This window comes from Zootoca vivipara, chromosome 8 (assembly GCF_965207765.1).
Source record: "Zootoca vivipara chromosome 8, rZooViv2.hap1.1, whole genome shotgun sequence".
NCBI lineage: Eukaryota > Metazoa > Chordata > Lepidosauria > Squamata > Lacertidae > Zootoca > Zootoca vivipara.
In genome coordinates, this window is record NC_142591.1 from 73,852,447 (window position 1) to 73,867,475 (window position 15,029).

Consider the following 15,029-nt stretch of genomic DNA (forward strand, 5'->3'; position numbering starts at 1 on the left):
CCAAGAGGCAGAGGTGGGTCAGGCTGGTGAAGAAATACAGGTGTCTTCCTCTCCTGTTGCAACTAAGCCCCCCCCCCCCGTCCGCCAGAACCAGAAGAGGCATGAAGAGGATGGAGGGAAGATTGGTGACACAGTCTCCGATTGTTTGGCGGGGGGGAGGACTTGAAGCATGGTCTAAGCTGCAATGCTTCAAAGCATCTTTGTAAATAAGATGATGGCTTTTCTTTTCACTAGCTGACATTTGCAGTGTGACGTGAATTACTGCTGGCTAAGACCGGCAGCTACAAAGGACCACTGCCAACCGAAGCGTTGTGCATGAAACATTTATGCCTTTCTTTCTTTTTTAACCAAAACTACAAATGAAACTGTGATCCAATTGCCATTTGGGTAGTGATCGGTCGCTGTTCTTCGAGGCACATGCAACTACATGGGGAAATCATGCATATGTAGAGCCCAATTTTAGCCATGAACATGGTACACATCAGAAATCTTGGAAAACGGAGACTTTGAAAGCTGTCCCAGTATGCTATACACAACCTGCTTTTTCAATCATTAGAAGCACCCCATATTATAGTTACCAGTGGCAGTCACATGTAGATAACCACACTGAACCAAAGACTCTGTGGGAAAGGACTAAATGTGGGTTTTAAATTAACAAACCGTAGCAATCCCGCATGGCTGGATTGCTCTTCACAGCAAAAGCTGCCTAAATTTGTCAGGTTCTTCTCTGAAGTCCCAAGAGCTAGAATCCTATGTTTTGGGTTTTTTAAAAAAAGCATAAAATCATAGCCTTGCAAAGAATCAAAGGGCTGTCCGGTTTGTTTGAGGGGTCCCGGGGAGCACCTTGCAAGAATAACAAACAAAACCAATGCCGCAGTTTATTTGTGGTAAGTAACCCCTGGCACTTCATCACAAGATCAGAAGCAGTGACCTCCAAGGAAAAAGCAAAGGGCGCAGGTTGGAACGACAAGCACGAGATGCATACCACACAAAGGGCACCCCAGCCCCAAGCATTACCAAGTGTTATGAAAGCATCACACGTTGGCATCGGCTTTCAGTTCTGGGTACTGTCCAAGATCCATGCCTCTTAAAGCCCTAAATGGGCAAAGAGCTCAATATCCACTGGGACCAACTTTCTCTTGCTAAGCTTCTGTCTTAATCAAGAATGCTGAGTCTGTGGGCCCAGGGCAGGGAGAACAGCTGAGGTACCTTGAAGTGTCCATGCGAACGTTGCTAAATATACTGCCACCACCTCCAACCGAGAGGTTGATCACGATAGAATGCCCAAGAGGGAAGGTCTGGTCTGCGGACAAAATGAGGAACTGGTTACCTTTTCTGCGAGCCAGCCGAGGTGCCTGATCTCTCGAGCTCCAGCAATTCCTGCTTTGCCCAGCTGATCTTTGACCTCCGAGATGGCCTTAGGAATGAGATCGCTGACACAGGAGTGGATGGAGTGGAACCAGGCCTGTGCTGTGGCGGAATCCTTACTTCTTAGAACCAGGGTGTGCCTGGCATCTGGCGAATGAACTTCTACAAGCCTGAAGGAGGGAAAATAGCAGAATCAGGATAACAGCTGGAGGTTTAGTCTCAAAATATTTAGGGTGGCTATTGCAAAGCAGCCCAGTCCTAGGAACCTTGCTGAAATACAAGCATTAAATATCCATATGCCTGTCTGTCTATCTATCTCACTGCAGGTCATGTTTTGTGCAAATGGCACTATTATATTCCAATAGATCAGGGGTGTCTAACTTCCAAGAGACTGCGATCTACTCCCACTATAAATAAACTGTCAGTGATCTACCCATTGGATTGACCAGAGTTGTTGAGTCTTTTGGGGGGAGGGTGAGCCAAAGTTGTTGAGGTTTTGGAAGGAGATATCAGAGTTGTTGAGCTGCTTTTCTTCTTCTTTTCTTTCTTTCTTTCTTTTTTGGGGGTCGATCAATGGAGATCACGCAATCGGCCAGGATCGGCCAGGGACAGCCCACGATTGACCAGTAGATCGCGATCGACTGGTTGGGCAGGCCTGTGATAGACTATTGAATATTACTTTATTTGATATAAGTTGTTCCATTTTAAAATTATGTTTATTATTATTATTATTATTCATATTGCATCGGATTTATTATTGTATATTTTGCTGCTGCAAACCGCCTTGTGTATATAGGCAGGCTGTATACAAATTAAAAAGCGAAAAGAAAATGAAAATACCGGAGGGTGTGCATCACTAAGTTTAAATTCTAGTTAGCAAAGTGAAGAGGAAACAAACAAGCCACAAATCATCACAGGCTGGTTGTGGTTGGCTTGAGTTAACTACAACTTGAACAGAACTGGATATGCTTTGTTCAAAAGTAGAAACGAAAGTTTTCAGCTTCCAAACCTTGTGCTCAAGAGCAGAAGAGCCCACAAGGGCAGCAATTGCTGCAGCTCAGTCACGTAAGAGGAAAACATTGGAACTCTCCTCAATGTGCAAGAAGCACCCTGGGCCCTTGAGGAAATTGTTGTTGTTGGGGAGTGTGTCCAAATAGCAAAGAATACACTAGAGTTAATGCACGTGGTACTTTGCAGAATGACACGTGCAAACAGAGGAGGTCGCTTCCCCCAAGGGATGTACAGCTGAAATTTTTGAAAAGTGAGAGGAACCATAGAATCACAGAATTGTAGAGTTGGAAGGGACCCTGAGGATTATCTCGTCCAAAACCCTGCAATGCAGGAATAGGCAGCTGTCCCATACGGGGATCGAACCTGCAACCTTGGTGCTATCAGCACCTTGCTCTAATCAACTGAGCTATCCATGCATCAGTAACAAACACCATTATTGACTAGTAGCAGGTGTCCAGGGCTTCAGGCAGCATCTACAGGTGCCTGGAATTGAACTTCTGCATGCAAAGCAGATGCTCTCCCAGTGAGCCCTTCCACATACAGGAGATTTCCCTACCCATCCTGTCCACATAAATACATCAATATGATAGGTACGGTCGCCGAGGTGCCACGGAAACGTTTTGCAAGCAAGAAGCGTCTGCCAAACGGGCGGGACAGCTCCGATTTGAAAATGGCTTAAAACGCGTTATGCTCCTTGGCAATCTGCCTTCTGGAAGGCAACATTTATGTTTATCTGCTATTTGGCGATAAAAGGTCCCTTTTCTACTCTCCCTGGCCTAGAAATATCTCAGGCAGGGGCCACAGCTGTGTTTATCCTTACACGCCACCGCAGTTATGCAAACACAGCATGCGGAATGGCTTTTGATAAAACCCACACCAGCCCAAAGGAATGGCACATTTAAGCGCGAGGTGGCTGCCATGATACACACTCGGCCACGCACATGAATGGTATCATGTTTTCTCAGTGGCTGTTTGGCGAACCTCACAAAAACAGAGAGTCCGAGTTGCCAGTGTTTGGCTGATTGATATCCAGCACCCTTTTAAAAATGTGTTGGGGGGGGGAGGGGGGATTACTGGGTTTTTCTTGTTTTTATTTTCATTATGTATTTTGTGTTTGTAGATTGCAATTTTATGTGGATGTACTGCCCTGAGACCTGCAGGCATAGGGCAGTATATAAATTTAAATTTTTGAATGGGCAACATAATGGCAAACAGGATTTAACATATGCATCTGCAAATTACAATCGTAGCCTCCCTTGTCCATAGCAGAACCATTCCAGCTTTCTATTATTGGTTTCTTTGTTCTCCTGGCCACATCAAACAAACACCTAACTCTGGTCAGTGCGAGTGCCTTGGATGGCGCTGTGGTCTAAACCACTGAGCCTCTTGGGCTTGCTGATCAGGTCGGCAGTTCAAATCTCCGCAATGGGGTGAGCTCCCGTTGCTCTGTCCAGCTCTTGCCAACCTAGCAGTTCGAAAGCACACCAGCGCAAGTAGATAAATAGGTATCGCTGTGGCGGGAAGGTAAATGGCATTTCCGTGTGCTCTGGTTTCCATCAAGGTGCCCTGTTGCGCCAGAAGCGGTTTGGTCACGCTGGCCACATAAAACGGAAAGCTGTCTGTTGACAGCTCCCTCGGCCTGAAAGCGAGATGTGTGCCACACCCCATACTCGCCTTTGACTGGACTTAACCATCCAGGAGTCCTTTGCCTTTTTAAAGAGACCCATCTCCAGCAACGCTCACTGCAGCTCCCATAGCATCGCCCCAACACTTACACGCACAAAGGGGGTGATCCCATGGCAAAATCTCCTGGGATGACCAGCTGAGGATGTAGCGATCTCTGGCTGTGCCGGCTCATTCTTGCTCTGCCAAGCTCAGAAAACTCAAGTCCCCAACCCTGACTCAACCAAAGATAAGCCAACATAACATGCTCATCCTGGCTCAGCCAATGTAAGCACCAAAAAAAAGGGTTGCAGAATCAGAGAGGGGGAATGCTTAGGCTGAATCCTAAGTCAATACAGCTTCATCTGACAACTTGACAAGGGACACTATTGCCAATGCTTGTTTCCCCTCTTGTCAGGGTTCGTGCAGAGCAGCGGCAACGGCCCCACTGCAGAATGGGTTTTCGATCCGGGGTTAACTTTTCGCTGGCTTAATTTACACCATCTTGCTTTGGACCAGCTCCTTGCGCACAGGATTGCTCCAACACACACACACACACACAATTTAGGTTTTAAAACGTCATTTCGTACTATGGCTGCACCATGGTCGACTTCAGGTTATTTAAAACTTCCCTACTTCCGTATATGGATGCAAGCCTTACTTCAAAGTTGTATCAAAGACGATTTCCAGACGTATTATTATGCACATAGCTGAAGTGTATAGGCTCTGTCAGCCGGCTGATTTTGCTTTTATGGGCATGGATGGCCAAGTTACTTTGCTAGAGAGCATGAACATGTCATGGGCTGCGTTCTAAAATAGCAGAGCACTTCTCATCAGAGCAGCGAGGTATGCTCAGGGACATTGACGCAAGACCCAAACTCCGTGCCAAGAACATGATGCAGATTAAGCAGCAGATTTGCATCACTTGTACAAACCATTTGTTTTTATTCCAGTATTTGAGATTTCCCTGGGTGGGTTCCTCTTCGATACGCTCCCTGAGCAGAACATGTGAAGCAGAAACTTGAATATCTTTCCTATTACTATTCTACCTTCCTTTCCCTAAGGCAAAATGTCCAAAAAGGTACTATCTGATAACTGAATAGAGGAAACAAGCCACATTCTGCAAGTATTGGATCTTAAAAAACAACAACCCTGTAGGCACTGAGGCCTGAAATTGGACAGCTTGCTTATGAACATAAGACGACCTCTGCTGGATCCGATGGCATTGGGGGGCTGCAGGGGAGACTCCCCCCACAAAAGGCCACAGGATGCCAACTTTTGTCTTACAGGAATTGTCTGGGCTGTATGTGTGTGTCTGCGGTGATAAAATGCAACACAATTCAACATCCTATATTTTAGGCCCATCTACACTTCACATTTAAAGCAGTATCATACCTCTTTTATGGCTTCCTCCAAAGACTCCTGGGAACTGTACTTTGTTAAAGGTTCTAAGAGTTGCCAGGAGATAACCCAATCCAATCCACAGGGCTACAATTCCCAGAATGGCTTAACCGTCAATCCCTCTTCCCCCAGGGAATTTTGGGAAGTAATGGATTAGGGAGAGATTCTAACCAAAACTGTCTGAAGTCTTGGAACAGAAAATGATTTCATCCCTTAATCTCCACCGACAATGGAGTAGCCAGTATTTTAACTAGACTCGTCAACATCACAAAACTGCAGTTATGTTTTGATTTGGGCTGGAGCAGCTACAGAAGCTGCGGGAGGTCTCTCAAAGTGATTTCGCAAGACCTTCTCCCCTCTCATTTGGGGAGGGCAGGGAATACAGGACACAGCAAGGTTTCCCACCGCATCTGATGTTGACTGGAGAACATCAACTGAGACCTCAGAGTTTCCACAGGAAATAAACGACACAAGAACTGATAAACCCTCTTTGAACATGTGGGAGACTCAAAACTACTCGTTTCCTGCAGATAGCAAAGGTTATTCGTGACGGTGTGAGCTGTATCTAAAACAGAGCATTGAGCGAGAGTGAAGCTCTCTTTCCCCAGGGTCTGAGAGTCATGGTCAGTTTTGAAGCCCTGAGAGCCCAGGCCTGGCTCCATTCATAGCAATAACATCAATGATGGATTGCAGGAAGAGGGCGCCATTCTCAACTTGTTGTCATCCAATTAGTCTCTGAGACTCTTGCCACCGCAGTGGATGGAGCAAAGGGCCAGGTAAGGGCAATTCTCAGAAGAGAGGCCGATTATTAAACCACTCTGGGAACTGTAACTTTGTGAGGGGAGTAAGGGGCTATTGACAATCCTCAGCATCCCTTTTGTTGTTGTTTAGTCGTTTAGTCGTGTCTGACTCTTCGTGACCCCATGGACCAGAGCACACCAGGCACTCCTGTCTTCCATTGCCCCCTGCAGTTTGGTCAAACTCATGTTGGTGGCTTTGAGAACACTGTCCAGCCATCTCATCCTCTGTCATCCCCTTCTCCTTGTGCCTTCAATGTTTCCCAACATCAGGGTCTTTTCCAGGGAGTCTTCTCTTCTCATGAGGTGGCCAAAATATTGGAGCCCCAGCTTCAGGATCTGTCCTTCCAGTGAGCACTCAGGGCTGATTTCCTTCAGAATGGATAGGTTTGATCTTCTTGCAGTCCATGGGACTCTCAAGAGTCTCCTCCAGCACCATAATTCAAAAGCATCAATTCTTTGGCGATCAGCCTTCTTTAATGATCCAGCTCTCACTTCCATACATCACTACTGGGAAAACCATAGCTTTAACTATACGGACCTTTGTCGCAAGGTGATGTCTCTGCTTTCTAAGATGCTGTCTAGGTTTGTCATCACTTTTCTCCCAAGAAGCAGGCGTCTTTTAATTTTGTGACTGCTGTCACCATCTGCAGTGATCATGGAACCCAAGAAAGTAAAATCTCTCACTGCCTCCATTTCTTCCTGAAAACTATAGTTCCCAGGATTGTTTTTTTTTTGGGGGGGGGAGATAGCTGTTTAAAGTGGTATCACAGTGTTTTAAATTTAGGGTGCAGACGTGGCCGCAGCTGAGCCAAGGATTTCCACAAGGATTTGAGAGATCCAGCTGTTCCGCTGTCAAAGCCACAAGAACGGCTGCTTTCCATACTCCTAGCCCTCTCCCTAAACTGGAAAAACTTCAGCTTTCAAGCCCCCTTCAGATGGAGAAGTGTTGAAAGCCAACGAACTTGCAGCCAATTTCTTTAAAAGCCTCTGTACTGGGTAGGAACAAAAAGCTCATTGATGTGAAATGGTGTGTGTGTGTGTGTGTGTGTGTGTGTGTGTGTGTGTGTGTGTGAGAGAGAGAGAGAGAGAGAGAGAGAGAGAGAGAGAGAGAGAGAGAATATTCTCCTTTTACTCCCTACCCCCACCCCTTCCCCTGATTTCATTGGTTTCTTTTATTTCTTTTTGGTTAGCAACTGCGAGAGAGACAATGGCGGTGCTGGGGTGCAGCTGGTTCCACATATGTTTAAAACAGGGACCAGCAAGCCTGCCCTATTTTTAGCGCCAGGAAGCAAAGGACCATGGAAGTCCCATGTGCCGTTCTGCCTTTCTCACTTCCCTTGTGAACAGAAGGTTCCCAAGCCAAGGCAATTCAAAATAATATGAGGATTTTAGGCCCCCCGCCTTATCAGGGTCAAGACTCTACATCTTGTAACCCTAGGGCAGGCATAGGCAAACTCGGCCCTCCAGATGTTTTGGGACTACAACTCCCATCATCCCTAGCTAGCAGGACCAGTGGTCAGGGACGATGGGAGATGTAGTCCCAAAACATCTGGAGGTCCGAGTTTGCCTATGCCTGCCCTAGGGCCTTCTCCCCTTGCCCGTTTCCTTTCTAGAAGTACCCTATTCCTGTCTCAAAGCTCTAGATGAGATTCTCTTGCAAACCACCTCCAGTTTTAGCTCCTAACCCATCTTCTATTTCTCCACCACCCATTGTTGCTCAGATCCTTGCTTTTTACCCCATCACACTCTTTCTCTCCATCTGCTATTTCCTTTAACCACCTGCTCCTGTCTCTCTCTCACACACACCCCTCTATGCAACATAGCGCAATCCTCTCACCCCTAACTTAATGATGGCAGCGTCCTTCCACATGGAGTTGGAATGTTCGCAATCATGCCGTGCCACCATCCCGGCTCAGCCAGTTTGCTGAATGCAGGCTTCATTGCCGGAAGCGCAATGCACTGTGCAAACGGCATTGTTTCACTGCGCAGAAGAGGAATTTGTCCAAAATGTTAACGTTCTTTCTTTCCAGAATTCTCTCGTAATGTGGCAACATAGGTGGCTAACCCACGGCGACACCAAGCAATCAGCTGGCCGACGATCTACAGCAGCATCAAGCAATTTCAACAGCAAATCAGCTGGTCTGGAGAGGCCTCGCGCATGACCCAGTCAGGTGATTTATAGGAGCATTGTGGGTACCATTATTAGGCTTCTGGGGAGAAGGCAGGGCTGGGTAAACTATATTCCCTGTACAGTGGTACCTCGGTTTAAGTACACAATTGGTTCCGGAAGTCTGTACTTAAACTGAAGCATACTTAACCTGAAGCGAACTTTCCCATTGAAAGTAATGGAAAGTGGATTAATCCGTTCCAGACGGTCCGCGGAGTACTTAAACTGAAGTGTACTTAACCTGAAGCGAACTTTCCCATTGAAAGTAATGGAAAGTGGATTAATCCGTCCCAGACGGGTCCGCGGAGTACTTAAACTGAAACTACTCACACTGAAGCGTACTTAAACCGAGGTATGACTGTACATGTACCAGATATGCTTGTGTTCTCTGTGGGTTTCTCATGATCACTGTGAGAGCTGAAGGCTGCTCTACATGGACTTTCTTTTCTGAACCAACAGAGATCCTCTTATGCGTATATAGTGAAACAAACATGACTGCCTGACCATCTATCTGTGGCATGCATTCTCCCCCCTGCCCCACTTAGAAATATTATCTGTGTGAGAAAAAAGGGATGTTGGAAGCATCCTTCAGTGAGTCATAAGAAAGTAGCCCAGCTTTGAAAAGGCTAGGTATAGTTTGGAGAGGTGTATTTGCTCGTACTCTTTCTCGATCTGGACCAAAAAAAAAAAAAAAAAAGCTTGCTAAACCTGTTGCATGGTGAAGTCTTTGCAGAACACCAAGAGATTCCTGAACAGTGGGGTTGTTACAGGATGACAACATGGGAATTTTCACCCAATTAAGATAATCTGGTAGAATGTGTTCATCTGATTCACTTCAGCCAGCAGAAATCACACCCACTCATTAGCACACTAGAACTGTGTGAATTCTTACATACTTTAAGGCCTAGAACAAAGATCTGGTGTATAGACTTCCACGTGGTTTTTTTTTTAAAAGAAAAAGAACAAGAAAAAAGAATCACCCAGAGAATAAGAACAGCCAGCTGAATCAGGTCAATTTGTCCATCTAGTCCAGCATCCTGTTCTCATAGCAGCCAACCAGATGGTCATCTGTCATGGATGCTTTAGTTGAGATTCCTGCATTGCAGGGGGTTGGCCTAGATGATCACCGGGGTCCCTTCCAACTCTACAATTCTATGATCTATTGTACTTTGTTTCTTTGCTTAGACTAAGTAGTTATCTTTCTTAGTATATTATAAAAAGATACCTTGCAATGGGCATGCGTTTTTGTATATCTATGAATAAGTATCAATAAATGAGCTAATTAAACAAAAAATGGAATATTAATTTTCAAAATGGAATATTTGTAGAGCCACATATACCATTCCATAAGGTTGATTTGGCTGTACCTGAGTTTCTATGAATTCGGGATACACACCCCAATTCATCATCATCATCATCATCATTAGTAGTAGTATATAATGATGATGATGATGATGATGTAATGATTTGTAAGTGGTGATGATGATGATGATGATGATGATTTTGTATAGGGCTCATCCACCTTCTGTTTATCCCATGAATTCTAGTCGTGGGTCCAAGAAGTTCTTCTGCTCCATGGATTCCCTCCCCCCCCCCGAAAACGCACTGCTTACCACTGAATCAGAAGAAATGTCAATCAGGTTTCTCGCGCATTGACTTTCATTCCGATTCAGCAGTACATTGCAGGCTTTCCCAAAGAAAGCAGCAGGATGGAACTAAATCCTCTCGAACCTATGACTAGAAATCAAAAGACAGATGGAATAAATCATGGAATAAACAGAAGTGTGGCCCAGCCCCCGGGTGAAGAGGTTGGTGCTTCTTTCAATCTGTCGCTTTTGCGTAAGTGCATATTATCTCTCCCCTCCCCGCTCTCCAAAAGGTCAAACACCTACCCCCTGCCCCGCCAATTTCCCCGCCAACCCCCATTACCTGTTTTCTGGGTCCGACACTGCCATGTTCCGTGTCACGTAGCACATTTTGAGCGGGATCGTCTTCTTGTCTCTGTGGATGGAGAGGGAGAGCTGCGACAGGGGGTCTGTGGACGCATTCCCCAGCCGCGGGGACTCAGGTGGGGGGGTCTCCCAGCCGATTTCGGAAACCGGAGACCCTTTCTTGACGTAGGGGGTGGCTTCCCTCATGTACTTCACTGTAGCAAAGGAGCAAAGAAGAAGAATGGAAGGTGAGTAAGCGAAAAAATGTTCCGAGAGCCAAACTCTCCTTGGCTGAAGCACTAGACCATGAGTAACTCATGTGGTGCCCTGTTGCCTCCATTGGCCTGGATGACCCTCTCCTGCTTAGCCCCTCAAGACACTTCCTTACCCAACATTCAGGGTCAAATTCATCCCAGACGAGACAAACATTAAGGCATACTTGACAAGGAGAGCGCAATGACGCGCAATGAGCGCGTAGAGTGGGGTAGGAGAGCTGAAAAGAACCAATACATTCCGCATCTGGCAACCCATGTGTCCCTTTGGTTTCAGATAGTACATGGGTAGTAGAGTCTGAAAAACCCAAGACACAAATTGTCACAGCCCTCTAGCAGCTTTACCAGAAATGAGCCTCGGTCCAGTATACCTGAAGGAGCGTCTCCACCCCCATCGTTCTGCCCGGACACTGAGGTCCAGCACCGAGGGCCTTCTGGCGGTTCCCTCGCTGCGAGAAGCCAAGTTGCAGGGAACCAGGCAGAGGGCCTTCTCGGTGGTGGTGCCCGCCCTGTGGAACGCCCTCCCATCTGATGTCAAAGAGAACAACAGCTACCAGACTTTTAGAAGACATCTGAAGGCAGCCCTGTTTAGGGAGGCTTTTAATGTTTAATAGAGTACTGTATTTTATTTTTCTGTTGGAAGCCGCCCAGAGTGGCTGGGGAAACCCAGCCAGATGGGTGGGGTATAAATAATAAATTATTATTATTATTATTATTATTATTATTATTATTATTATTATTACTGCATATCGCATTAACTCTGGAAGTGTATACAGTCATCCCTTGGAAGTCAAACAGAATCCGTTCCGGAGGTCCATTCAACTTCCAAAGTGCAGCTTCTGATTGGCTGCGGGAAGCTCCTGCAGCCAATCAGCAGCTGCAGAAGCCCCGTCAGACATTCAGTTTCCAAAAACAGTTCGAAAACCGCAACAATCACTTCCAGGTTTCGATCATTCAGGAGCCAAAACGTACGAGTACCAGGGTGTTCGACAACCAAGGTATGACTGTACTTGAACTATGCCTCCTAGATCAAAATATACACAGGAGGCTTGCTTTGTTTGTTTGTTTGTTGCCTCCTATGTATATTTTGCTCTAGGAAGCACAGTTTGGTAAGAATTGAGGATACACTTCCAGAGTTAACACTAAATACATTACGCACAAACATACACACACCAAACTCAGTTTACTCATTGTGTTGACTTAGCAACAGTTTTAAAGAGGCAAGAATCACTCTTCCTACAAGTCAATCAAAGCCGGACGTGCTTTGACCGTTCTTAAGAACGGCCACCAAGCAACTGCGAAGCAAACCTACTTCTGGCCTTGCAAAGCTTAATGCTTTGTGGAGCAACTTGAGCTAAGCTCTTTAAAATGCAGAAGAGGAGAGGAGAAGGGATGGGGTGGGAGACCAAAGCCAGAGAGAGCAACTCAGACTGAAAACTAAACAACAGGCTGGAACATTCAGATGTGAACGCAGTTCCCAGGACATTGTCAACAAGAGTAAAACATTCTTCCACTTCGCCCTGCCAAGTCACTGCTTTCCGTACAATTCGAGAGTGGCATCCTGACCAGCTCCCGAGCCCTTGCAAGGACGGCTTGCAAAAAGGCTGCAAAGGGGCTTTCCCCAGTGTGAAGAACAAGCGCCTTGAATTAAACACGCAAGCCCAAAGCTATCCTAGGGCAAGCTCTGTCCATGCCCTCAGAGCAATTGTATTCCCTCAGAGCAGGGCTGGGCAACCTTCAGGCCTCTAGACTTCCTCTGTCTAGCCCTCAAAACTCTCCCCAGACAACAACCCTCACTGGTCCTGTTTAACATCCTTCATGTGTTTTTGCCTGTCTGGAATGTGCCTTTGGACTATGCTCATTTCTTTCGCTTGTCCGGATGAAGGAAGGAAGAAGGGTGGGCAGAAACTAGTCTTGTGCACGAAGGTAAAATTTGCATTCATTGCTCTGCTCACTTTTGCCTCCACTCACTTCCGATGGCCCTCAGAAGACTGGCCAGAAGGAACCACGGCCTCTGATATGAACAAGATTCCCCAGCCTTGTCCCAAAGCATTCACGTACCATGATATGATGCTATCTAAATGTGGTATACAGATACCCCCCCCCACCTCCCTCAAGCTGGTTTTGGACCAGCAACCACCTAAGCAGTGTCGTCATATCAGAGACAGGTGCGTGTGTCTCTCTCTTTTTTTGAATAACTTATATTTTTATTATGATGCGTGTATCTTATGGGAAGGGCTGTGGTTCAGTAGAAGAGCATCTCCTTTGCAGTCCGAAAATCTCAGGTTCAATCTGTTTCTCATTTCTCGATTCTTAAATTCAGCAAGTCCCAGTTGAACATCAATTTGCAATTTATTTATTTTTTTAAAAAGCAAAGCCTGCATAAAAACTGGCACGGATTTTTCCATGACATTTTGCTCAATAATAGGCATTTTTTTTGCAAGCCATTCCCTTGAATATGATACATTTTTGTATGCTACTAATCACTAATATATTGATTTTTGTGTGCGCTTAGATTATATACTTTTTTGGCAGGAAAACCACAACACAAAATTCAGAGGAGTGCAAATTCGAATAACCACGTTTTAACATAAAATCAATTGATTTGTGTTACCACAAGCCCAATAGTGCATAGGATTGTACATTTTCTGGAGTTCTGCTACTCCACTACACCACAAATATACTCTTATTTCTCTATAAAAATATTATTCTGCTGCCTTCTTTCCTTCATCCATACTATATTTGTCAATTTAAACATATGTACAATTTCTCATAAGTGCACAATCCAGTCATCAACCGTTGAAGTTCTTATTTTCTTCCAATTTGCAGTAACCAACATTCGAGAAGCAGTTAAGAGATGCGCTCACATTGTGATGCCTTCAGATAACACTGAGTGCTTTACAAAACTGGACAAAACAATCAAGGGGTCTAATAATGATTGATAACCTGTTATAATTTCAATTTTGTTTATTATGTCTATACAATTACTTATTTGGGGGCAAAACCCGAAAATATGGGCCATATCTGCGTTTACTGTCTGGTAGCTCCAGCACATATTCCTAGCATTACTATAAATACCTTCAAGCCTTTTCAGACTCTTAAGACCTGGCAGTAGCCAGCGGTGAATGATCATAACATCTTCCCGAAGGGTACAGAATTTTTCAGAAATACATTCCTGTTTCTTTTATGATTTGAAGTCCAAGCAGCCTGATTTTCTATAAAGCTATTTTTGTTCATTGTACTCCAACTGCCTCTCTGAACTTGAAGCTTCTATGGCTTTAAATGCTTTATGTTACAACATAGCCCAAAAGTGTCCTGGGGGAAAAAATGGCATCCCATTTTTTTCCTCATGAGAGGATGGCAGCCATTTTGGGCGCCGTGATCTCATGCGATTTCATGCTACGATTTCACCCCGAAAAAGTACTGGTGGGGGGCTGTGATCTTGCACGGTGCCCCAAAACACATGTTTATCAGGGCGCTGTGCCTGATGAAATGCTTTTTCAGGGGGAGGGGATCACGGTGTGAAATTGTGTGAGATCACAGCGCCCAAAATGGCCGTCCTCTTGTGAGAAGAAACAGGAAGATGGCGTCCCAGAAGGTAATTTTTGCCTTCAATGTGTTGGAAGTTATGGTTGCACACATGGTAAAATGACGCTTTGGTTTTACACAGGAAGCATGATACACCAGAGTGAGTCTGGTGTCTCCAAATTCCAGATGGGTCAGAAGCATGAAAGAACAGCAAATAATGGTGACATCTGTTGTGTGAACTTTGCATTTTTACAGCCCATCTGAAGGTGCAAGGCTGGGAGGATGGTTATGAGAAGCCCCGATTGGCCTCCCTCTCTGCACTTCCTGCTTTAAAAGCCCAAATTCTGCATTACAAATCCCACATGTAGACAGGTATTGATGGCCATGTTTCAGTTTCATATTAGCTGGCCTCTTGTCCTGTCAGGAAGTGATGCATTGTGGCTTTCAAAGAAGTTCAGTAAAGTTTATCAAGCAGACAGGATCCGTTCTTGTCTCTTGCACCAAGTGTTTTGACAGCCAACCGTACAGTGGTACCTCGAGCTACAAACACCTCGGGTTACAAACACTTTGGGTTACAGACTCCGCTAACCCGGAAGTAGTACCTCGGGTTAAGAAATCTACCTCAGGATGAGAACAGAAATCGCGTGGCGGCGGCGGGAGACCCCATTAGCTAAAGTGGTATCTCAGGTTAAGAACGGTTTTGTCACGGTCCGGTCGGCGGGCGTCAGGACCAGAGGCAAGATGGTGCTGTAGAAGCAGGAACAGGTGCGGGGCTGAGGGTCCAGCAGCAGGCAGTTGCAGGGTCAAGGAGCAAGGCAGAGGCGAAGGCTCAAGGAACAAGAAGCAAGGCGAAGGTCCAAGGGTCAAGGAGCAAGGCGAAGGTTCAAGG

The 15,029-nt window shown here is 45.7% G+C and overlaps 1 protein-coding gene across 1 annotated transcript in view; it reads right to left on the reverse strand.

Moving 5' to 3' along the window:
- Positions 1-15,029, reverse strand: part of SNTB1 (syntrophin beta 1) — a 97,528-nt gene that overhangs the window by 27,693 nt on the left and 54,806 nt on the right. Inside the window, exons 2-3 of the mRNA XM_035125375.3 lie at positions 10,339-10,555; positions 1,331-1,538 (exon numbers count right to left, since the gene is read on the reverse strand). Coding sequence (XP_034981266.1) covers positions 1,331-1,538; positions 10,339-10,555 — 425 coding nt within the window. The remainder of the gene's footprint in view (positions 1-1,330; positions 1,539-10,338; positions 10,556-15,029) is intronic.